The sequence below is a fragment of the Lathamus discolor genome, chromosome 15 (assembly GCF_037157495.1).
Source record: "Lathamus discolor isolate bLatDis1 chromosome 15, bLatDis1.hap1, whole genome shotgun sequence".
NCBI lineage: Eukaryota > Metazoa > Chordata > Aves > Psittaciformes > Psittacidae > Lathamus > Lathamus discolor.
In genome coordinates, this window is record NC_088898.1 from 9699755 (window position 1) to 9724251 (window position 24497).

The 24497-nt window shown below is 56.6% G+C and overlaps 1 protein-coding gene across 1 annotated transcript in view; it reads right to left on the minus strand.

Annotated features, from left to right (window-relative positions):
• The window catches only part of ARRDC1 (arrestin domain containing 1), a 35938-nt gene that overhangs the window by 2286 nt on the left and 9155 nt on the right, over nucleotides 1–24497 (minus strand). Inside the window, exons 2-7 of the mRNA XM_065695537.1 lie at nucleotides 16953–17063; nucleotides 3302–3352; nucleotides 2649–2803; nucleotides 1978–2160; nucleotides 1038–1214; nucleotides 474–885 (exon numbers count right to left, since the gene is read on the minus strand). Coding sequence (XP_065551609.1) covers nucleotides 474–885; nucleotides 1038–1214; nucleotides 1978–2160; nucleotides 2649–2803; nucleotides 3302–3352; nucleotides 16953–17063 — 1089 coding nt within the window. The remainder of the gene's footprint in view (nucleotides 1–473; nucleotides 886–1037; nucleotides 1215–1977; nucleotides 2161–2648; nucleotides 2804–3301; nucleotides 3353–16952; nucleotides 17064–24497) is intronic.

Consider the following 24497-nt stretch of genomic DNA (forward strand, 5'->3'; position numbering starts at 1 on the left):
GGAGAAGCACAGCTCCAGGAATCCATCACACTGGGATTTCCCAAGCTTTTCCAGCCGGGGCAGTCTCTCAGCTCCCACCCTCGCAGCTTGTGTCTCAGACCGGCTGCAGGCCCACTCCAGCTCAGACTGAAGATCCCAGTTACATCACTTTCCTGGCTCGGCTCCCACCAGCCTCACCACAAGCCAAGAAGTTTTTCTCTCAGTGGGAGGCTGGAAGCTCAGTTAAGAACAGGGAGATCCTCTCACAACAAGGAGCCCGGGGCAGGCACGGGTACACGTGTGGGAATGGACAGCAGCTTTGACAGCTGTGAGAGGGGACTTCTCCAGAGGCTAAAGCAGGCAGAGAGATCCGATGATCCCCTCTGCTATGACTGCAGGCTGACATCCCTGTATTCCCCCCAGCTCACAGCTAGCAGAGACTCTTGTGGTAGGAGATGTTTACTAGCACACTGCCGGGCTGTTTGGATCCTCACCATAGGGGTAGCCCCACGTGCTGTACTCCGGAGGCAAAATGAGGGAGCTGGCGGTGGGGACAGGCACCACGTTCCCCTCGGCATAGTAAGGGACAGTGGCCCCCGTTGACAGGCAGAGCGTGGGGTGGTTTGGGGAGCCCGTCTGCTCCGAGTCCACCCGTATCTCCTGGAAGCTCAGTCCTGGGGCGTAGCTAAATGGCTGCTGCTGGGAATGGCTTTTGGTGGGGATGGAGACATTGTCCATGGAGTGGTAACCGCCGGCAGCCTCCTCTTCCTCCGGGGGGGCACTGGGTACCACTGCAGATGGGACGTGCTGGATGGGCCGGGAGGGGCTCAGGGGCACCCTGTTCACAGCAATGTTACCGATGTAAATGGGGAGCGTGACTGAAACCTCTGGAGACTTGAGGGATACCTGGAAGAGAAGGAAAAACAGTGGCATCCTCTTCATCACACATCGCACTGGGAAGGTTCACCTCGTGCAAGGGCCACCCACATCACCCACAGAGTTCGGCAACTGAGCTCAACCCAGCCCACTGGAGCGCCCAGGAGCACCGATGGACTCACTTGGATGTAGTAGTCGATATGGATGAGGCTACAGCCCTGCAGAATGGACTGGGGCAGCGCTGGAACGAGGATCTGCTCCTTCCACTCTGCACATTTCCAGGCTTTCACTCCTGAGCCTTCCACCTCTGCAATGGTCCTGAGGTCGTAAATCCAGCGCTTGGATTTATAAGCCACTTTCTGTACAGACAGGAGAAAACACAGCAAGCAGAAAGATTGCAGATGGTCTCAAGACAGACTGAGAGAGCTGGGCTGGGTCAGCCTGGAGAAGAGAAGGCTCCTGAAGGGGAGACCTGAGAGCAGCTCCAGTGCCTAAAGGGGCTGCAGGGAACCTGGAGAGGGGCTTGGGACAAGGGCCTGTAGGGACAGGCCAAGGGGAATGGCTTGAACCTGCCTGAGGGGAGACTGAGCTGAGCTCTTAGGCAGAAGCTCTTCCCTGTGAGGGTGCTGAGGCGCTGGCACAGGGTGCCCAGAGAAGCTGTGGCTGCCCCATCCCTGGCAGTGCTCAAGGCCAGGCTGGACACAGGGGCTTGGAGCAAGCTGCTCCAGTGGAAGGGGTCCCTGCCCGTGGCAGGGGTTGGGGCTGGATGGGCTTTAAGGTCCCTTCCAACACAAACCAGGCTGGGATTCTGTCTCCCACAGACTTAAGTCAGGACACAAAAGCACCCAACTGCTTTGTCAAGCTTGAGCACAAACCTCACGTGCACATTACAGAGCAGAAATACCCATCATTACCTGACAGACTGAGTTGGTACAAGCAAGACAAGTTCTACCACCTCTTTCCCCAGTAAGGCAGAGAGAATCAGAGGTAGCCAGGGGCCTGAACTCCTCACTGTCCCCTCCCAGCCACACACAGCAGAGATGCACAGTGGTGAGGGTGAGAACTGCCCCAGTTTCACAGAGAAACCCAGCACAAACCCAGAACCAGCCTTTAGATGCTCACCTGGAGCAGACTGGCTACCACAGCCCCTGTGTCCCGGCCCGACTTGTTCTCGATGTCGGTGCGGAGCTGGATGGCCTGGCCCACGATGTACCCTTTCAGATCCGAGGTGGCAGTCAGGATGATGTTACCACTTTTCACAAGCTTGTAGTTGAACTTCTTGGTGATTGACATAGTGTTGGGCTGCTGCAGGACAGCGTAAGACAGAGATGTTGGCTCAAGAGACTCAGAGAGCCCCCAGGAAAACACTCAGAGGTTGAAAACACACAAGCAGAAATATCTGGTCTAAAAGGATGCAAAGAACCAGCAACACAGCAGTACCACAGACGACAGCTCCCACTTCTCCATCTCCCCAGTTTTGCTGTCCTATTAGTTGCTCTTCCCTCCAAAGCAAGTTCCCCAAACCCAGTTCTTCACAAGCACCTGGTGCTATTGGCCAACACCTCCCTCTGTGTGCTGAAAATTCACCTAAAGCTTTTAAAACAACATGTCAAAGGCTCAAAAATCACTTGGAGCAGGGACTGACATCAAGGTAGGAGGGATCAGGAGTCCCTGTCCTGCTCTTGCACAGTCAGGGAGTTGTCCAACCCCACAATTACTCTCCAGACAGTACACAGGACACACGGACAAGTGCTGAAGCCTCGGCACGTCCCAGCCATGCTCCTTGTTCTTACCTCAATGTCAGGGATGTCATTCAAGTTGAGAGGGCAGAGGATGTAGAAAATCTTGCTGCACTTGTAGTCCTTGGAGAAGCGAGGTGTGTCTATCACTGCCTTCACCTGATGGAGGACCTTGCCAAAAGGCCCTTCAAAGGATGTAGGAGCAGAGGCTGGAGTTGAGAGGGAAAGAAAAGGGTCATAAGGCTGAGCCAGGCCAAGTGTTTCTGGTCTGGAAGCACAGTCCCTTTAAACAGCTTTCCTCTTTACCTAAGGAGGTCTGCAAGGACCCGAGAGACAGAGCCCATGGGCAATCCCCCCAAAAGACTGGGGTGAACACTTGAGGTCACCTGGAGACCTTGATGCAACCTCCTTGCAAGAAGAGATCCTCTGCAAGTACAGTGCCAGAGCACAGATCCTCTCTCCAAGCCACAGGCCAGGGCCCCAGTGCACACCAGAGAGCTCACAGGGTCACGCGTGGAGAGGCATCAGCCACAGCTCAGACCTGGCTTTGCACCACCACAGAAGGTACCTGCTTGTCCAAGCTCCCTCTCGTGTCTCTGGGCCAAGCCACCTCTGCCATGCCCCCCAGTCCTGCTCAGCACACCCCGAGAGGCTGCACAAGCCAAGGCTCCCATGGAAGTGCCTTCAGCCCTTTATCTGCATCGTACCTGGCAGCAGGAACTGGAAGGGAAAGTTGTGCTCTCCAGCTGTCAGGACCCCTGGGGGAAACAAGAGTAGGTGGTCAGTGGGGCAGGCTGTGGCCGTGGAATGGTGTCATCTTCTGGTGAGAGAGGCCACCAGGCAGGGACCAGCACACAACTTGTGCTCCTGCCTGCAGCCCACTGGACAACTCCAGATCCAATGAGAGAGCCTGAGTCAACGTGAGCCTGTGCTGCCACACACCCCTCCTGGGGATGGGAGATGCCTCCATTCCCAGTGACTGGGTCTAAGTTAAGATATCGTGTAAATAAGGTGGTTTGGCGCGGGCTTTAAGGGATCCCAGCACCATAGCACATGATTAGCCCACACTGCTGACCCAGGGTGTGGAGAAGGGATGCTGTGTGCTTATCCACCTCAAGCAGGCTAAAGCCAGCTGGGAGGAAGGCAAGAAAGCACAGGCACTGTCTGATGGTGGAAGGGAGGTCTGGTGGGCATCGAGCTGCCTTAGCCACCCACCCAGCCCCATGCAGACTGCACACTGCTCAGAAGCTCCATCTCCCAGACCTAAACCCACCCCTGGTCCCAAGAAAGGACCTGCAAATACCTCAGCCCAACAGAATCCCAGAACCCCAGCCTGGTTTGGGTTGGAAGGGACCTTAAAGCTCCTCCAGCTCCAACCCCTGCCACGGGCAGGGACCCCTTCCACTGGAGCAGCTTGCTCCAAGCCCCTGTGTCCAACCTGGCCTTGAGCACTGCCAGGGATGGGGCAGCCACAGCTTCTCTGGGCACCCTGTGCCAGCGCCTCAGCACCCTCACAGGGAAGAGCTTCTGTCTTATCTCTAAGGACCTGAGGAGAAGATTTCCACAGTGTTAAAACCTCAGCACTGGTTTTCTTCAGCCATACCCTGCTCTGCAATGGCAGCCTCGAGGGTACAGACAGACCATGCACCCCCAAGCCTCAGCACATGGCTAAAACAGCTACAGACTCAGACACCCCAACCCCATCCACCCTCCAGCACTCCCATCTGGATTCCGATTCCCTCCCAGGCAGTGTGATGGCTGAACTGGACCTGCACTGTGATGTGGTGACATCAGGCACCTCCCAAAGTTGCCTTCAGTAAGAAAAGCACTGAAGTTCACCCACATTTGCTAACTACGTGCAAAGACAGGAATGGCAGTGCTGAGAGCAGACCTGGGCTCCCAGCCAGCCAGGCTGGGTTTATGCTGCTTTGTAAGACCATTGCTGGAGGACCCAAGACTAAATCTGGCCAGCTCTTGTGTGGAGGAGGCAGCTTGCCCCTCGGCAACACTGGCACCACAGAGCTGACCGCACATCCTGTTGTCAGGGGATTAAGTGACATGGGAAGGTGGGGGAAAAAGAAAGGTAAAGCCATCCCATTGACACTGCGACCCGGGGGAGCTGGTGTTTGACTCGGTGCATCCTTCACATTATGAAGAACTGCAGCTCTGCCCCTTGCTCGCTCAGCCATCCCTCAGGGACACCCCAGTCAGTGAGCACCCTGTCTGCAGAGCACGGGCAGGCAGAGTAAACTGTAAGCTTCAGGGCAGCGCTGCAGTCACCACCCCTGCAGGTGCTCACACCCCGTGGAGACGAGGCCTCAGTGCCATGGGGCAGGGGTGGCCTTGGCAGTGCTGGGAACGGTTGGACTGGATGAGTTTAAAGGGCTTCTCCAACCTGGTTGATTCTATGATATGGCAGACATCCCATCGGGTACCAATGCAAAGGCAACACAGGACAGAACCGAGGTGCGCGTTCATGTGCTTTGTCCTCCCGGGGAGGAGCAGATTGCTCACTCCATCCCCGCACCCCGGCCACCTCCCGGTCATCCCGGCCCCACATAAACCCGGATTACGGAGCCTACACTGCAACGCCCGCTCTTGTCACCAGGTGGAGACACAGAGCCACCGCTGCCGCCCTGCCTGCGGGGCCGGGGCAGGCAGGGGCTGGGCACCCCTTCCCTTCCCTCCGGGGAAGCCTTGCTCTGTTAACGGCAGCACCTGAGGAGCCTTCGCGTGTTGGGGACAGGGTAAAGCCTGGCTAAGATGATTCAAGGGCACCTGCCTTTTACTGGGCACCATTCAACGTTATCCTTACTTTTGGAAAGCGAACTGACACACTGGAGTACATCAACTCTCCCGTGCAGCTTCTGCACTGCAGTGAGGGGACTCGCTGCAAGTGGGAGGGAGAGGGAGCAAGTGCAGTTATTGCAGTGCAGAAGGAAGATGGGAGTACCTGAGGGCAGCGGCCACTGAGTTTCCACTGAGACCTGGAGGCTTTGCAGCTCTCTGACCAGCAGATGAACACACAAAGAGTGATTTCAAGCCTCCTGCTATGAGCATGAAACCCCAGGGCATTTCCAGGACCTTTAGGGTAAGTCCAGACTCCACAAAGTGGAATTCCCACTATAGACAGCACGATCCAAGGAGTCATTTTGGTTGAGCTCCTGCCCAGCTCATGTGCACCCACAGAAAACCAGCTGGAAGTGAACCTGTGAGCACTTGGCATTCACAGTTCCTAACCCCCTGCAGAAACCCAGGGGTTCTCAAGGTCACTCCCAGCTGCAGGAAGAAGGCACTCAATACACTCTCCCAGCAATACACGTGGCCAGCATCACTCGCAGAGAACCCCAGCCTGGTTTGTGTTGGAAGGGACCTTAAAGCTCCTCCAGCTCCAACCCCTGCCACGGGCAGGGACCCCTTCCACTGGAGCAGCTTGCTCCAAGCCCCTGTGTCCAACCTGGCCTCGAGCACTGCCAGGGATGGGGCAGCCACAGCTTCTCTGGGCACCCTGTGCCAGCGCCTCAGCACCCTCACAGGGAAGAGCTTCTGCCTAAGAGCTCAGCTCAGTCTCCCCTCGGGCAGGTTCAAGCCATTCCCCTTGGACCTTAAGTTCCAACTCCCTGCCACAGAACAGGACATTTAATGTACCAACTGCACATGCAAGTTGACTTTGCACCAGACAGTGGCTGGCAGCAGGCGGAGGTGAGATGGTTTCCTTTGATGGACACCCCAACAGGCCCAGGAGGAGCAGCCTTTGTGAAAGCTCCTTTCCAAGCTGCTCCTGAACCAGCCAAACCAAGCCAGAAAGTGCATGGTGAGAGCAGGTCAGCATCACTCGAGGGGTCTCTACAGCCCCATGGACCAGGCTGGAAGGCTCCTGACCCGTTTTTGAGCAACCACACTGTGAGGGGAATGGGCTGTGCCAGCCACTGCAGCCGCTCTGAGCCATTACCTCCCCATTCCCAGAAACCTGAACAAAGGCCACAGTGTGCTTGGCGGCAAAAAAGCTTTTCCTGAAGTTTACGGGCAGCTAAAAATACCTTGGGAAAGTCATTAGGCAGCAGAGGCAGCTGCATGAGCAGAGCGCTGCTGCGGGGCCATACCTGCTGCAGCCCTTCCTCCGATAGGAGCCGAGCCAGCAGCCCCCCCGGCCCCCGCACGGCCTCTGGAAACATCCTCCCTAGACATTCCTGGAGGGAAAGGAGCTGCTGCCCCAGACAGGCTGGAAAACAAACAAGCTCAGGCAGCAGGAGCAGCAGCAACAGCCAACAGCGTGGAAGAGCAGTCCTAGAGCGCACAGCAGAGTGACCTTGGAGATGGCCCCAAATCCAGTGGGGAAATCCAGCCCGGAAGCAGACTCTCACAGCTCAGCTGCTCCCCTCCATGGGATGAGGGTTGGGATGAGGGGTGGTTCAGTGGTACTAGAGGACATGAAAGAGGCCTGATTGTGTGGAGAAGAAACACCTTGACCCAGAGGGGTAACCCCAAGTCCTCTGCTGGGTCCCCAGGAGGTGACCTGGTGATGCCAGGCCCAGAGGCGCTCTGCTCCATAATCAGAGCCTGTAGAACATCACCAGTGATGGGGAGCACACCCCAGCCCAGCACGAAACACCAGACCCCAGTGATGCAGCGCCATCCTGCAGCACCTGGGGCATCTGTGGTCACCCTCGTGTGCAGCGGAGGGACAGAAACCCAGTGGTTTTCCCTAGGGTTTACAGGGTTTCTAGGCAAAGCTCAAGCTGGCCTTGCCCCTGAGCCCACCCAGGGCTGGATGCACCATCCCCTCCCTGCAGACAGCTCTGCTGCAACCCACAAAGGTTTCCCTGTGCTCATCTCACTGCAAACCAGCACACCACTGCTCAACCACAGGGAAAACATGACACCATCATAACCCTGTGTGGGTGAGATGACCACATGTCTCTATTTACACTGTTAAATCCAAGTCGAGCTTACTCCACCGCAGCTCAGGTGCTGACTTTGTTCTGAGCAGCGCAGGCAGAGGAAGGGATCAGCCCTTCAAAGCCATCATCTCTCCAAGAGCAAGGAGAAGTTGCAGCTGAGGCTGGGTAAGGTCCTCTGGCAGCCTCTGCCCTGGCATGAGTAGGAACCTCCTGGGGCTCGGGAGGAACCAACCACACACACACAAGGATGCTGAGCCCTACCTGCTGCGTCCTGCCTGTGCTCCCCAGGGCTGGTCTGCAGCTTTCTCCTTTAGTGGCCCAAGCAACCAGGCCAGCCTTGCCAGAGAGCCAGGTTCAAACCAGTGCCACCACAGGGACGTCTCTGCCAAACACCTCGTCCCCGGCTGGCTCCTCCATCCCTGTGGAGCTGGAAGCCACAGGCAGCTCTCCACAAGGCTGACCAGCACTGTGACACAGCCAGGACCTCCAGGTTGGTGGCAGCAGGGGGAAGGCATTGGAGAGGATCCAGAAGAAGGTTGGGAGATGCCTTGATCACTGATGCACAAACAAAACAGACTCGGCCGAACCTTGTTACTCATCCCTGTGAACTCACACCCTGGTGTGCTGGGAGAGACAGCCCAGAGCTCTGAGCGCACAGCAGGCTGCAGGCCAGGCAACCACAGTGTGCGATACCACACACAGCTCTGCTCACCACGCTTCATCCAAGGCCGGACTAGGGCAAAAAGAGATGAATATTCTGTGTACTGCTCCCCCTGTTCCCCAAAAAGGAGGATACCATTTGTTCCATAACCACAGCTAGGAGCCTGGAAGGTGTCCCTGCACCCCAGGCACAGGAGCCAGGAGTGCCTGAAATCACAGAATCCCAGCCTGGTTTGTGTTGGGAGGGACCTTAAAGCTCATCCAGCTCCAACCCCTGCCACGGGCAGGGACCCCTTCCACTGCAGCAGCTTGCTCCAAGCCCCTGTGTCCAACCTGGCCTTGAGCACTGCCAGGGATGGGGCAGCCACAGCTTCTCTGGGCACCCTGTGCCGGGGCCTCAGCACCCTCACAGGGAAGAGCTTCTGCCTAAGAGCTCAGCTCAGTCTCCCCTCGGGCAGGTTAAAGCCATTCCCCTTGGCCTGTCCCTACAGGCCCCTGTAATAGGGCTCCTGACCTGACCTCCACCCCTCCTGGCCAGTACCTGCCAAGCAGACGGCAGTGGCCCAGCTCCCTGCTGCTGCACGTGCGGGTGCTGGAGCAGGAACAAGCTGCGCCTTTGGAGCACACATATTTTCTGGTTCTTCTAGCAGAGGAACAGCAGGCCAAGCCATATGGCATTTTCTCTCTGGCTACTTAGCAAGTGATGCATTAACTGTGCTGGCCAAATCACACAGTACAGGGAAGGTACCCGGTGCCTGCTGGTCCCCCTGCCGCTGCCTGTAGCAATACAGTCTTCCTGCTGCCTAAAATCAGCCCTCTGTCTCCCATGGGGAAGGTGAGTTCCTCTGGAAGATGCTGAGAGTGATGCCAGTGTTGCTGATGCACAGCTCAGGTGCTCTCCTCTCACTGTCCAGGCAGAGAGCAGGAAAGCAGCAGGTTTGTGGGCTCCACTTTGAGGTGGAGAAACAGGCAGCGCTGTGCCCACACTGTGCCACAGGACAGTGGTCCCCCAGGTACAGGAAGCACCATCACTCACTGCAGCCCTGGCAGCAGCACCCTGCTCCCCCTGCCCTCCTCATCCACCTTCGCGACCCAGAAAATCGAATACTGGATGTAAAAGCAAGAAGGTCAGGGCTCTTGTAGCTTGCAAGAGGCTGTATCAGGGATGTCATACGGGAAGCATGAATTTCGGCTGTGCCAGGGCACTTCAGGCAATGCCCAGCCATTGCAGCTTCAGTGTGAGGACTCCAGCTCAGCCTCGGGTGGATTAGGCTAACACAGGATTACAAACTGCAGCAGATGAGGGGAAATGCACACATTTACTTGTGCCATCCCTGCAGTAGGCACAGGGGCCTCAGAGGGAGCCAGAAGAGTGCCCTGCCAGCGAGCACAGCCAAACCTGCTGGAAGGCTCAGTGTTCAGCTCAGCTCAGTTCTGCTCAAACAAGAGCTGTCCTGCTCCCGAGCAGAGCTGGTGTCCAGCAGCGAGGGAGCAGGCCCAAGCTGGCTCCAAGCTCCTGTTCAAAGCATCAGCTCAGAATCCCAGCATCACTCCTGATGGAAGGGACCTCTGGAGATGATCCAGTGCAACCCCTGCCAGGGCAGGGCACACAGGAACGTGTCCAGGGTGGGTTTGGGATGGCTCCAGAGGGAGACTCCACAACCCCCATGGGCAGCCTGTTCAGTGCTCGGACACATTCAATGTAAAGTTCTTGCTCATATGGAGGTGATGCGTGTTGTGTGTTAGTTTATGGCCACTGCTCCTCATCCTGTCGCTGGGCACCACTGGAAAGAGTCTGGCACCATCCTGCTGGCACCCGCCTTTGAGATACTGATCTGCATTGATGGGATCCCTGCTCTGGCTGCTCTTCTCCAGACTACCCAGGCCCAGCTCCCGCAATCTCTCCTCATCACAGAGATGCTCCAGAGCCCTGAGCATCCCTGTGGCCTCCACTGGGCCCTCTCCAGCAGCTCCTTGTCTGTCTTGTACTGAGGAGCCCAGCACTGGATGCAGTGCTCCAGATGTGGCCTCACCAGGGTCAGTAGAGGGGGAGGAATCACCTCCCTGGACCTGCTGCCACACTGCTCCCCATGCACCCTAGGATGCTGTTGGCTCTACTACTCACTCACACAGGATTTGCATTCACACCAACACACAGTAGGTACAACCTTCAGTGCTCCAATGTGGTTAATGCAGCAGGGACAAACCTCTGTAACACAGGAGGTGCAGCAAGAGGAAGAAAACACACCAGAAAGCCCAGTGCTGAGACTGGGGCTCCACTGCTCAGAAATCCCTGTGCCAGCGGTTTCCAGGGCCATTTTTAGGGAATTAGCAGGATCTGGCAGTACGGCAATGCTGCAAAAATCCTCCAAGGATTAACACTGATCTATTCAGGCAAGAAACTGGGAAGTGCTGAGGAAGCTGCTGCAACCCAAGGCAACTGCAGCTCCTTCCACATGGTTTTCCTGGGCTGAATCTGTAGTTACTGCTGCTGTGGCCAGGAGCTGGCACCAGCACATCCTTAACAGCACAGCAATGTCCACGGGCACCCTCCAGCACTCACCACGGGCGGGGCAGGAGCATCCCTGCTGTCACCTCCACTGATCCCTGAGCACAGAACAACAGAGCAGGGTCTCCCAGTGCCTGCTCTGTGGTCACTGAGCTTTCGCAGTTCAGTTGCAAGCCAGGATCCTCACCCTGTGCCAGCTCTTGGCTGTGCAGGTGTTGTGCCAGGCCGGCAGAGAACCACCGCAGGGAGGAGGTGATGCACATCTGCCCCTCTTTAGCTCTTTGTGCAAGAAACGTGTGAGTGGAGCAGCCAGGAATTCCCTGCAGGGCCTCCCCACTGAGGAACAAGCTGCCAGAGGTCAGGGCAGCTGGGAATTGCAGCCAGCTCCCTGCACGGCTCAGCTCAGGTGCAAGCAGGATTTAAAGGGAATGAAAACCTTTGCATGCACAACCCATCCCCAGGGCAGGAGCTGTGTGTGCAGGGATACAGGGTGCACAAGGAGAACAGCCCATGTGGGTACCAGCACACAAAGGACTTGCTCCTCTGCCTGAATAAGGCTGTAGCTGCAGTAGGGGAGGCGAGAGGAGCAGGAGAGAGGCCCCACAGAGCTGAATTACTCCATTATATCGGATCAAAAGAAGCAGCTCTGTCAGAGAGCAGCACTGTGGGCACAAGTGGTGCTATTCTGTACTCAGTGCAACTGGTGCACTGTACTCCTGCACTGCTGACACCTACAGAAACCAACACCCCCCACATGTGCACGGTTCCCCCAACCCCTACTGCATTTCTTTGTAAAAGGGGAATCTAAGAGAAACCAGCATCAGGAACAAAATCAGAGACTCAGAGAATGGTTTGTGCTGGAAGGGACCTTAAAGCTCCTCCAGCTCCAGCCCCTGCCACGGGCAGGGACCCCTTCCACTGGAGCAGCTTGCTCCAAGCCCCTGTGTCCAACCTGGCCTTGAGCACTGCCAGGGATGGGGCCGCCACAGCTTCTCTGGGCACCCTGTGCCAGCGCCTCAGCACCCTCACAGGGAAGAGCTTCTGCCTAAGAGCTCAGCTCAGTCTCCCCTCGGGCAGGTTCAAGCCATTCCCCTTGGCCTGGCCCTACAGGCCCTTGTCCCAAGCCCCTCTCCAGGTTTCCTGCAGCCCCTTCAGGCACTGGAGCTGCTCTCAGGTCTCCCCTTCAGGAGCCTTCTCTTGTCCAGGCTGCCCCAGCCCAGCTCTCCCAGCCTGGCTCCAGAGCAGAGCTGCTCCAGCCCTTGCAGCAGCTCCATGGTCTCCTCTGGCCTCGCTCCAGCAGCTCCACGTCCTGGGGTGCGAGCACACTCTGCTGCCTCACGCTGAGCTTTTCATCACCCTCCACCCCCAAGTCCTCCTCCTCACGGCTCCTCCATCCAGTCTCCCCCAGCCCGTGTTTGTGCTGGGGACTGCCCCGACCCAGGAGCAGCGCCTTGCACTCAGCCTTGCTGAGCTCCAGCAGGTTTGCACTGTTCCAGCTCCCCGGCTGTCAAGTGCCAAAAGCAAATCACACCTCAGCCTCCCCCGAGAGCCACCCATGAGCAGTGTGACCTCCCTGCTGCCTCCAGCGCCTGCTCAGCCCCAGCCAGAGGCTTTCCCGGAGCACAGCCACTGCTCTGCTCGGGCAGGGACAAGCACCAGGGACAAGCAGGGACACGAGCAGGGTTCTCTGCAGCAAAACCACCCATCACCAACCTGCAGATGCTCAGAGCAAGGCTGAGTCCTCCTCACCACAGATGCTGCTCCAAGGTGGGGGATGAGAAGGGAAATTGAGGATGAGGCCAGTGCTTTAAATAAGTGCCTTATGTTGCAAAACAGGCATCTGGGTTATTTCAGGGCCTGCCTCCTTTCTCATGCAGTGTACACCCCTAAAATACCCCAAACCAGTGTGTAATACAGCAACAGCTGATGCTACAGAGGACGAGGTGCCCCCTCACTTATTTCAGTGCAGAGGCATGTGGGTGAAGTACACAGTCATCCCTAGCTGCTTAAAGAGCAATCCAAGCCTCCCTAGCTCTGCAAACCCCCTCTCCCCTTCCCCCCTCGTGTCCTCAAAAGCACAGACCACTGATTTTCAGTTCCTGCTCAGGATGTGGGCAGGGAAGCAGTGAGGCGGGCTGTCTTCCAGGCTGAGCCTGCCTCCTGCACTCCTCCATGTACATGAGCCATGTGCCAAGGCAAGCCAGAGGTGCACTGGCTGCATGGCCTTAGGGAGACCAGGGACCTCCCTCAACACGAGGTGATGCTATCAGGCTGGATGAAGCCTCTGCAAGAGGGCTGAGGATGGTGCCACAGGGAGCCTGGCATCACCCTGCACCCCAGGGCACGGCCCTGCTGCCAGCTTCCCCCCAGCAGCTGCTGCTCCCCCTTGATGCACAGGTTCAAAACCAGAGGTAACAGCACTGCTGTAAGGGGGAACCAGGAACTGCAGAGTCCTCTGAGCTCTCGCCTTCCTCCATTCATTTCCCATTTGTGCTGCTGGGAGGTGACACTGGGCAGCCCTGTGAGGGTGCTGAGGCGCTGGCACGGGGTGCCCAGAGAAGCTGTGGCTGCCCCATCCCTGGCAGTGCTCAAGGCCAGGTTGGACACAGGGGCTTGGAGCAAGCTGCTCCAGTGGAAGGGGTCCCTGCCCGTGGCAGGGGTTGGAACTGGGTGAGGTTTAAGGTCTCTTCCAACACACACTGGTCCGTGATTGTATCCCCCTTTATGGATAAGATGCTCTCACAGCGCTCCTCCACCTAACACATGGGGCCTCCAATGGTCCTGCCCTCCCTTCTGCCCTTCAAGGTGTGAGGAGGAAGGGTTGGCACAGCCAGCCCTCACCTGAGGAACAGGCACATATTCACCACGGGGGGTCTGGCATGCTTTTATGCATGTGACAGCAGTGTCCCACATGCCACCACAGCACTTGTCCACTGTAATCTCTTCTTGTGGTGCTGCTTTTCACTGGTGGCTGTCAGATGCTGGCCAGGGAAAGAGTCATGGGCTGGCCCCATGTTCCATGCTCAAGATGCTTCTGACTCCATTAACTCACCTGGGCTCCTGCCATCACCCATCAGGGAGCTCAACACCCCGAGCCCCAAGAGGAGTCTTTCCTGCCTCAGTTTCCCCTCCCCACAGGTTGTCAGACCTGCGGGGAGGCACCCAGGGAGCACTCACAAGCACAGGGTGCAGGTCCCCAGAGGCAGCTCCCCTCAAACAGCTTCTCTGGCAGACACCGGAGCAGCTCGTCCCTGTGGAATGTTCTTGCCTGGAGTCACAGGGAATGGGACAGCTTTGAGCAGAGCAGGCACCAAGGGAGGTTCCATCTGTCCGGAGCTGCTCCACACTGGTCAGGAAAGGCCAGAGCAGCTGAGAGCTATTCCAGGGGAGCCTAAAAATGCCGTGGCTGAGTCAGTGCTGAGGCCGTGCCTGCACCAGGCCACTGCATGAGTCCCATAGCAAACCCCTGCCCTGCTGCTGCTGTGCTGAGCCAGGCACCACGCTGCCAGCAGCCCCCTTGGAGCAGGCAGGCAGGCAGAGCCAAGCACGTGTGGAGGCACAGACATGGAGAAGCAGCTTGGCTTCCTGCGGCTCTGCCAGCCCAGACATGCACCAGCGTCAGGCCAGGCTGTGACAGCAGTTATCTCGCTCCCCATGCTACAGGCTGGGGCAGTGCCAGCGCCAAGGCTCTTGTTTCCCCTCCACACAGCCCAGTGTAACTGCAAGGGACAGCTTTGAACCCATCTCTTCTGGAGGACACAGGTCCAAAGGCAGATCCACACTGTCCCCTACCATGTACATCCCACCACTCACTCTGCTGTGTTGTCGCTGGGACCAGCCATCCTGCCTGAAGACAGACATGGAACAAGCACTGCAAGTCCAGGACAGTAACTCCTGCCCCACGAGCACTGCCCTTGGCTACAATCCCATGCACAGACATGCCCACCCTGTCCATAGCTGCATCCCTGCAATGGAAGCCAGAGGCTGGCAGGTCCCAGTGGCCACATCCACTTTGACACAGAAAGCAGAACAGCACACACAGGTCAGTGACCAGGTACCTGGTACAATGCCCCAGATTGATTGCTGGTAGCTGGGACCAGGCTTTTCCCCATAATTGCACTGTAGGTTTGCAACACCAGATAGTAACCACAGTACAACACACCTCAGCTTTCAAGCACAGGACTCTACAGTCCTAAAGGACATGTTTTCCCTTCATTACATCTCTGATAAGTCATATAATATCTTAGAATAACAGAATGATTCGGGTTGGACCTTAAAGCCCATCCAGCTCCAACCCCTGCCACGGGCAGGGACCCCTTCCACTGGAGCAGCTTGCTCCAAGCCCCTGTGTCCAACCTGGCCTTGAGCACTGCCAGGGATGGGGCAGCCACAGCTTCTCTGGGCACCCTGTGCCAGCGCCTCAGCACCCTCACAGGGAAGAGCTTCTGCCTAAGAGCTCATCTCAGTCTCCTCTCTGGCAGGTTAAAGCCAATCCTCTTGTCCCTTACATGTCTTTATAAGTCCTCCACTGCCGTTTCTCTCCTCACTGGCCTGGAGCTGTGGCAGCTCTGGAAGCCCTCAGCCAGCCCGATCTGTCCCATCACACCCCTGGCACAGAGCTGAGCAGCTCCAGGAGCAGCTCCAGCACAGAGCCCAGCCCTGCCCCGGGCACCCATTCAAGTCTCAGGCTGGCAGAGTCTGTAACAGTGGCAGTTCACAGATAGCAGCACTGCACCGGGCGATACACAGAGCCTCAGGCCAGAAATTAACAGCTAGAAGACTAGGGCTGCCCATGAACTGGAAAACCAGCTGGGAATACCAGCTTTAGGCTGTCTGTGGAATTCAGGCCTTCAAAGCGGACACTTCAGAGCCATGAAAGGGTGTAGCCATTAATGCATTTTCCTTGCATCCTTCCACACTGGCCCTAGTTGTCAAGCGGATAGCTCCCAAGAGCCACTTCACAAGACTTGACTATCAGACTCTCCCAGGGCTGCCCAACCAACGAATAGCACATCCAGCCTTCCCACTCCTACCTCCTGCTTGGCTTTTGTCACTGCTCAACTTCACCAGCACAGAACCAACCCCAGCATCACAGCTCTCCCTTGGATCTTTAAATACTAGGAACAAAAGCTGGGAGGTGGGTTTTTCAGTGCAGTTGCAGGTTTAAACCTCTCCAGAACACCACAATCATTCGCAGCCTGCAGCTCCCACCTCAGCTCAGCGGCCTGCAGCACCTGATATCCTCTGGGACTTTGCTACCCTGACATTCACAGCTGGGCTCTCTGCCTGTGCTCAGCAGCACATCTGAACCCAGGCAGGAAGGTTTCTCATTGCCCTGCCTGGCAGTTCACCTCCAGCTGCAGCCCCTGGGCTATGAGCCAGGCACAGGGCTGTCTCCCTTCCCCAGGCCTGGGAGCAAGCAGGCTCCTGCCAGTTGCTGTGAGGATGAGGTCAGTCTCCCCTCAATGCTAAAGCTCTGCTTGGAAAACTGCTGAGCTGGCAGGAACTGCCACTTCAGGTTTACCCATTTCCTGTTACGAGATAAACCAGCATTGGAGGGCTGAGCTCCTGCCACCCTTGGCTTTTGCCATGGTTCAGTTACTGCTACAGCCACTGCCTTTGGCAGGTGAACACTGGCCCGTCTTGATTTCAACAGGAGCCAGAGCACAGCATGAATTATTTGTGGTGAGCTGACCTATTTACCAGCAGAAAGACAGCATTCATTCCAGCCCAGAGCCCCCAGAGGCTGCTGGTGTCACTTTACCCCACAGGATAACAACCCCACTGCTATCTCTGGGCATCTCGCCTCACGGGGGTAACTTCTCCTAGGCTGTTCCTGCCATGTCTCTTGGAGGACAAGCAACAGCTCCACATCCCTTTCAGTGCAAACTGCTCCAGGCCTGCAAGTGGGTTCTGCTGACCAGCTCTGGTCAGTGTTTTGTGACCACCACAGCCAACACACATAGAAAGCAGAGCAGAGTGAGCCCACAAGGCCCTGAAACAGTGGAGAAGTCACTGCTGGCAGCTCAGTTTCAGGCAGAACAGGGCCAGAGCATGCGAGCAGTGTTTGCAGGGTGGCTGCCAAGTTCTGCAGCTACTCAGGATGCTTCTCTGCACAGCTCCTTCTAAGCTATTCTCATCTCTAATATTGGCTCCCATCCTCTGTGCACAGTCCTAGGCAGCCTGTGAAGGGGTACTGCACATCGAGAAGATGCTGAAATCTTAGCAACTCATTCCTGTTGAGCATCCTAGAATCACAGATCTCCACCACATGGCTGTGGACTTTACCTTTGTCTGCCAGAGACAGCGTGCTGTTAAAGTACTGCTCCTCCACAGTCCATGCTGTGTCATTGATCTTGTTAGATACCCCACAGGATCCAACGCAGCTCACCTTGATGGCTGTGGAGAGAAAGCACACCCTTAAGCTCTGGGAGAAAGCAAAACCTCAAGTTCAGACTTGCTTCAGGTACTTGTGCAGGAGCAGGGCCTCATGAAACACACAAAAGGTGCAAACACAGAGCAAAGGAATCGGGTCATGTTTTCATTTCCTTTCAGAAGCATGTTTTCCCTTTACTCTCAACGCTATTGCATGCTCCCTGCTACTCCAGTGCTATTCCCAGATAGCACTTAAGCCTTGGCCTCCTTGCACTGTGAAACCCTTAGCAGCAGTGATTCCAGCTCTCCAAGAGATAACCCTCTCTCTAGTTTGCTTCCAGCTGAAGCAACATGCACGTCAGCCTCAGCACTCAGGCTGACAGCAATGCCTTTGAGTGGCTTCTTCCTCCTGTTAGAGACTCGGGACTCACAGCAAAGCCACACTGCAAGGTCCGGAAGCACCCGAGATGCCATCTGATGGTCCCAAAGCAAGGAGGGTAAATCTGAGCTATGTTTGTGCCTTGCCTTGGGAAAGCCACCCCAGAGCCCACCCTGCAGAACGGCTTTCAGAAGAGGTACCCACAGTACCTTTTCAGCTAGTCTTGGCCAATTCACAGCAGGTTGAAATCAAGCTCTGATGTTAACACTGGACCACAGAGACAACTGTGATGGCCTGGCCTTGTTTCACAGCAGATGATGCGCAGCCTGCCCCCATGCAGGGGGGATGCAGACAGACCGGTCACAGCACAAACCAGGCCTTCAGCTTTGTCCCAGCTGAACATCTCCTCTCCTGATTGTCACCAGGTTCTGCAGCAGCTTCAATGGATCCCACAGAACTCCCTCACTGGATTTGCTGTGTGACTGCTTGTGCTGGCAGGAGCCACCAGACAGACTTTTCTCCCGTTTCACCCATCTGCTCCTCTCTATCCAAGCCGTGTCTCACAGGAAGCATCTCCCTGGGAGGCAGCAGGCCAATTCACGTTGGCTTTAGAGCTCTCCCCTTCCCCACGCCTCCTCAGCCATGCGCCTCCCCAGACACGAAGGGCTGTGTGATGCTGCACACAACCACCCCAAAAGCTCTCTAGAGCTCCTGCCTGGCTGATATGACCTTGTTCCCCACACTGACTGAGGACAGGGTGGAAAGAAACCCAAACCCAGGCCTCTCTGCAGGGGGAATGGATAGTTCTTACCCCAGTGCCCTACTGGTGCTTTGCTGCATGCATTCAGGTGAAATGGGCTCCTCAGGGCTTGAAGTCTCTCATCCCACAATGAAGAACAGCCTCCCCCCATCAGATCTCCTACCGTACCTTCCCAACCTGATCACGACTCCAAACACCAGAGCGTGTTGCAGTCAAAGCGCTGTTTTATACTCAAGGGCAATGGACAAACAGCTCCAGATGCCAACTCTCATTAACACACAGCAACAGAGCAGCAACGCTGACTCAGCAGCTCACCTGTGTGTGTCTGGGATGTGCATTACCACTTCCAAGGCACTTCCAGGGGAGTGTGGCCTCCAACCGGAGCTGCCCACATCACAGCATGAGCAGACACCGGTCCCCCCTGGAAGCAAACCATCACCCCAAACCCCCCTGCAGGTCTGGGACATCCAACCCTCTCTTTTGCCAGATGGCAGAGCCAAAACCACGCAGGGCCTTCAGCACCAGAAGGAGCAGGGAATGGTACCCACACATTGGTACCAGACCACGTGTTTCCACCTCAGACACACTGCCACATCTCTGGATTCACAACAAGCCTGTCCCACTTCAAGTTAGCCCAGAACGTGGATGGCTTAAGTCGAATCAAGCCCAAACTCAACTGCTCCACTCCCACATTTTCACACAGGAGATGAGAGCAAGAAAAACCCAACCAAGAACTGGAGAACATCCACAGAACATTCACATCCTTCAGGAGCAACAGGCTCCCCCTCAGGCTCCCTTCACCACAGGAGTTTATAGATCACCACCATCTGTTGCAACGCCCAGATACGGGGATGATGGTCTTGAATTTGAGCTTGCTGCATTGCGGTGCTGAGGCATTCCTGCTCCTGGGAGGCAGGTGGGAGGAATGTTCAGGCACATACATGTTCGAGACCATCTCCCTTCCCGCAGCAGACAAACTCAGCGAGCAAAGGCAGTGGGTTTGCAGTGGGACGTGCAGAGCCAGCCTTTGCCTGGTGGTCCCTCCTGCAATCGGTGGAACCCCTGTAACCAGCATCAGGGTTGCACTTAACCGTGTCGCAAGGTCTCACTGCATGTAGCAAGGAGTTGTCCATCACAGGCACAGGAGCTGTCAGCTCCAGAGCTTCTCAACTACCAGCATCCCAAACTGGTGTGGTCGCTGCCAGCCTATGGAAGAGGGACAGGTCCTGGAGGGAGGAGAGGTCAGGGGCTCTTGGGGGTCCCAGTCCTGCAGCCCTCTCCAGTGACATTCCTGACCATCACAGACCCTGGGCCTGCCATTCCAGATGCATGAGCACAAGCAAAGAGCCAGACAGCAACATCTCAAGCTGAAAAGCTTGAAGGCAGTTTCACACTCCTCCTTATGCTCTCCAGAGCTGCCAGTGTAGTGTTACCAGGCACACCGAGTCACTAGGTAAAGGGCAAGCCTCGGAGTAGTTCAGGTGGCAGAGGATTTGCTATGGAACATCTTCTCCAGTCTATTTCAGAAACACGAGCTTCTTGCATCTCACTGGGGGAGAAATGGGGTGGACAATGTATGCGTTGCTCCATGGCTGAGAGAGGGGCTGTGGCTGGATACAGGGATCACTCCACAGCTCATCCCACAGGCTCCTGGGGGAGGCAGCAGATCCCCAGCTCCCCTCAGGGTGGGCAAAGCAGGGGGACAGCAGATCCAGGGCAGCCTGAAAGTCCCTGCATTTCATCGCCACAACCACAGAGCAGGGCAAGCAGGAAAGCCTGGCAGCTACAGGGCTCTTGCTCCTCCAGGTTATCTTGAGAGGTGCCAGGTTCCACAGGTCAGACCAGCAGCTCTGCTCTGGAGCCAGGCTGAGAGAGCTGGGCTGGGGCAGCCTGGAGAAGAGAAGGCTCCTGAAGGGGAGACCTGAGAGCAGCTCCAGTGCCTAAAGGGGCTGCAGGAAACCTGGAGAGGGGCTTGGGACAAGGGCCTGTAGGGACAGGCCAAGGGGAATGGCTTGAACCTGCCCGAGGGGAGACTGAGATGAGCTCTTAGGCAGAAGCTCTTCCCTGGGAGGGTGCTGAGGCGCTGGCACAGGGTGCCCAGAGAAGCTGTGGCTGCCCCATCCCTGGCAGTGCTCAAGGCCAGGTTGGACACAGGGGCTTGGAGCAAGCTGCTCCAGTGGAAGGGGTCCCTGCCCGTGGCAGGGGTTGGAGCTGGAGGAGCTTTAAGGTCCCTTCCAACACAAACCAGGCTGGGATCCCGTGATTTCTCTTATCCCTAACCAGGTTTCGGAGCAGCCTCACCATGAAATCCATAAGCATGCCAGGGGCAGAGGAAGATACTGGGGACTCTCCCAGTGATCCATATGGGCTCCTGCCCACAGGCAGGAGGAGGAATGGGGGCAGCTGATGGCCACAGCTCAGGCAGGTGGAGCAGGGGCAGCTGCAAGCTAAAAACAGGGTCAGTGGGACAGCTCTGGGAAACCAGCACCGCCAGAGCTGCAACTGGAGCCACCTGAGGGGCAAAGCCTCTCAGCACCACTGTTAGGAAGCAGAATGCACAGCCTGAACCTTCCCAAGGAAACCTCTGTGCCAAGCTGCAGACAAAGCAAATGAGAAGTTTCTACATCAGAACAGGCCAGTTCCAGTTAACAGAAACCCATGAATGCCTCTGGAATCCAGTGCTACCAGTGCCCAGGTTACCATGCTCCTGCTCCCTGTGTCCCCAGGCTGCTCTGAATAAACACAGAGAAGGGAAGTGGAGGCAGCAAGCAAAGAGCAGCAAGCAGAGAAGAAATGAATTATGAAGCATTGCAGAAGACAAGAGCCTTCCCCCCTGCAGTCCCACAGGGATTTGGGAAGTGGGCAGCTTCACATCCAGCGATATACATCCTTAGCAGTGTACTACGTGCCATATGCTGGAAATAAAAGGAGACAGTTGAGACCTATCTGTCTCTGCATGAAGTAAAAATAGAGATGCCAGGAGCTGGGCATGTCTGCCGCCTTCCAAGGTGATTTGAGAAGAGCAGTCTTAGACCTCAAGTTACTGCTGCTGGTGACCCAGTGAGATGCCCTCCTCAGGAGAGCTGGTATCACAGCTGCTGGATGTGCACATCCCTGCTTCCAAAACCCAGCCATGTGCTGAGCAAGCAGAGTCCCACCAGCACAGTGAATGGGGCAGCAGGGCCAGCCCCGTCCAGCTTCAAGTCCCATCTACATCACACACCCACTGCAGCAGGGACAGGCAACAGGCAGTGGAAGAGGGAAGGAGACACCAACAGCCTTATTGGGGTGGGGGTTCTGGGGTGGGGAAGCAGCAGAAGTCGAGGGTGGTGGTGGCTGCATTGAGCAGCAGTTTACACAGGACAAATGGACCAACCTGTCATTCTAGTGTGAGGTGTCCCTGCCCACGGCAGGGGGTTGGAACTCGATGACCTTAAGGTTCTTTCCAATCCAACCCATCCTATGAGTGCCCTTCCACTGCAAGGACAACCGAAGAGCTGGTGCTGAGCTCTGGACCAGCACCTGCAGCCAGCCCTGGGGGTTCACAAGCTGAAGCCCACTCGTATGTGGCCTCAGCCGTGTCTGTTGGACACAGAGGCTCCAGTGCCACGAGCGTGGGACAAGGGGGATGGCACAAAGCCACCCTTTGCCTGTGCCATGACCTCCCGCAGGACCAGGATGTGTATTCCTAATGGGCTCAGAGGTACCTTCGGACTTGTGCTTTGGAAAACTTGTGCTCACCTGGAGCAGATAACGAGGGAGCAGAGGGGGAGACAAGTGAATGTGCACTGGAGACCTAGTTCCATAGAAACCAGCCACAGGAAGCCAGAGCCCCCCTTCCTCCTCCCTGTCCACCAGAGCCAGGGCAGGCAGGATCACCACAATGTAATTAGATTGCCTCAAGCTGCTGTCTGTATGCACAGAGCTGCAGGGACTCAGCACCCCACGAGCTGGGAATGGGATGCATTTCCCTGCGCCAGCCCTGCATGTCCCAGGGGCCAGAAACAGCCCCAGGAGAAGGGTGCCAGATTGCCCAGAGCCCCAGCCAGTGCCCAGTGCATGGTCCTGGGGCCCTGCCCTTCACAGAGCGATGGGCTGGCACGACAGCAGGAGCCAGCTGAGCACACAGCATCGCACCTCCACCCTGGAGTGAAACCTGGCTTCAGGGATGGCACCTTTGGGTACACCCTGAGAGCTCCTGGCCGGTGAAGTCGCTGCCCTCGATGTGATGAAGATGATGTGTCTGGGGTTACACACAGAGCCAGCAAAGCAGGACCAGATGGTGGTGGGAAAGGGAAAGCCCATAGACAGAGGGAGTTACTCTCAACCAATTGCAGAGACTGGTGGATTCCTAGAAAAGCTCCATGAGAAGTGGATGCTGAGGAAGCCAAAACCCCACAGAGGAGCAGGATGAGGCCTTTGCACTGACAGCCTTTACACAGAAACACCCCAGCACCACCTCAGACACAAAGGGCTCATGTCTGCTAAGCAGGAAGGCTGGAAGCTCCCAAGATCTGCTACTCCCTCAGGGCCCAGCCCTCACGCACGAACACTGTGACACTACTTCATAATACTAATAATACTAATACTGTGACACCACCAATTAAACCAACAGCTCCTAATTAATTCTCAGCTGTCCCCATCCTTCTGGGGCCACCCTGGCAGCTCCTGAAACACCAATAGTCACGAGCCAGTGAGGCAAGAGCAGAGCTTACACCGACTGCTAGAGGCAGCGGAGGGTTCAGTGCAAGGTTAAGGATTGTCTGGGGAGGATTTTATCCTCTTCCTTCCCAAGAGCCCAGCACAGGGCAGGGAGGGCACTCGGCCTCTAGTGTGGAAGGGGAGGAGCTGTCGAGAGGAGTAGTTCACGCTTTCCATCTCAAGTCAAACCCAAGCGTGCAGCCAGGCCCCCCGGAGGTGACTTGTCTGGAGCTGACACGCACTGAGCACATCTCCCAGCCCAGCAGCAGCCTCCAGCACACCAGGACTTGCAGGCTGCGCCCCGTGGCCCCGGGGGGACACCCCACCTCCCGCAGTCCATCACACAGGTTACCCCAATGCAGCTCTGCTCAGAGGCTGCAGCGAACCACCAGTGAACCACTGCTACAGTCTGACCAGTCTGTGCCCCTGTGCTGCTGCCCATGGCAATGCTGCTGCCATGCACAAGCCCAGCTGGGGCTCAGGACCACCCCTCTGCAGTGCACAAGCTGTAGCATCATTTAGTGTCCAGGAGCAAGAGATGCTCAGCCATTCCTTCCCTAAGGTTTGCACTGGCCCCCTGCACCCTGCAAGAATCACTCACACCATGGAAGAGACAGTCCCTTCCTAGCCCTGACCTTCCAGCAAAGCAAGCCCAAGGCCAGCAACACCCACCCTAAGCACCGCAAGTTCTCCCTGGCTACGGGACAGGGCTGTATTTGCTGCTGTCAGGCTAAGGCAGGAGGACCCAGCCCCACACAGCCCACAGGAAGCCCAGACCCACCCAACACAGCCCCACACTGTGGGAAGGCTGGGCACAGCCTGTAGGAACTCCACCTGTAGCAACAACAAGGCAGTGCCAGCTCTGCCACAGGGACAAAGTGACCCACAGCCATTATTCTGGCTACACATGAGTTATTTTAGCCAGAGTCCACACCAGCATGGGGAGGGGCACGTCCATGTAGGCAGTATGGACACATGGAGGATGTTCTTCTAGCAGAAGTCTGTACAAAAGCAGAGCAGCAAATTGTCTCCAAGGCCATCCCCAGGCAGGCTGGTCCTGCCCCTCTGCAAGCACTTCCTTCCATCGAGCTGAGACGAACAAGGAAACCTACATTTTCCGTTTTCTCCCCAAAATCAGGGGTCAACACACACCAGGGGAAGAAAGCAGGCTCCTGGGCTCCTCTTCAGAGCAAGGTCCTGTTTCAACTGAAAGCTTTTCTCCCTTGTAGAGCTGGCAGGTTTATTTATAGCAGCCCGGTGTTTCATCGCAGTGTGCTGATAGAACAGTGGCTGCCCTCAGAGGCAGGGGTCACCTCAAACATGTGGGATGAAATCCAGGGCTGAGCGTGTTTAACAAGCCCAGCTCTGCACGTGTCAGGCTGGAGGTGCAAAACCCACCAGTGAACAAGGCCACGGGGGCTGTGGGAGGGGGACAGCCACATGCCACAAAGCCTGTGCCTTGGATCTGCCACTCCTGCTGCCAAAGGCAACCGCAGCTCCTTGGCAACAGGCAGGGAATGAGGCAGCATCCACATGCAGGGCATCGTGATGGGCTGCACCCATCCAGCCCTTCACCCCATCCCCATCACACTGCTGATGCCACAACCCCCTCCCTGCT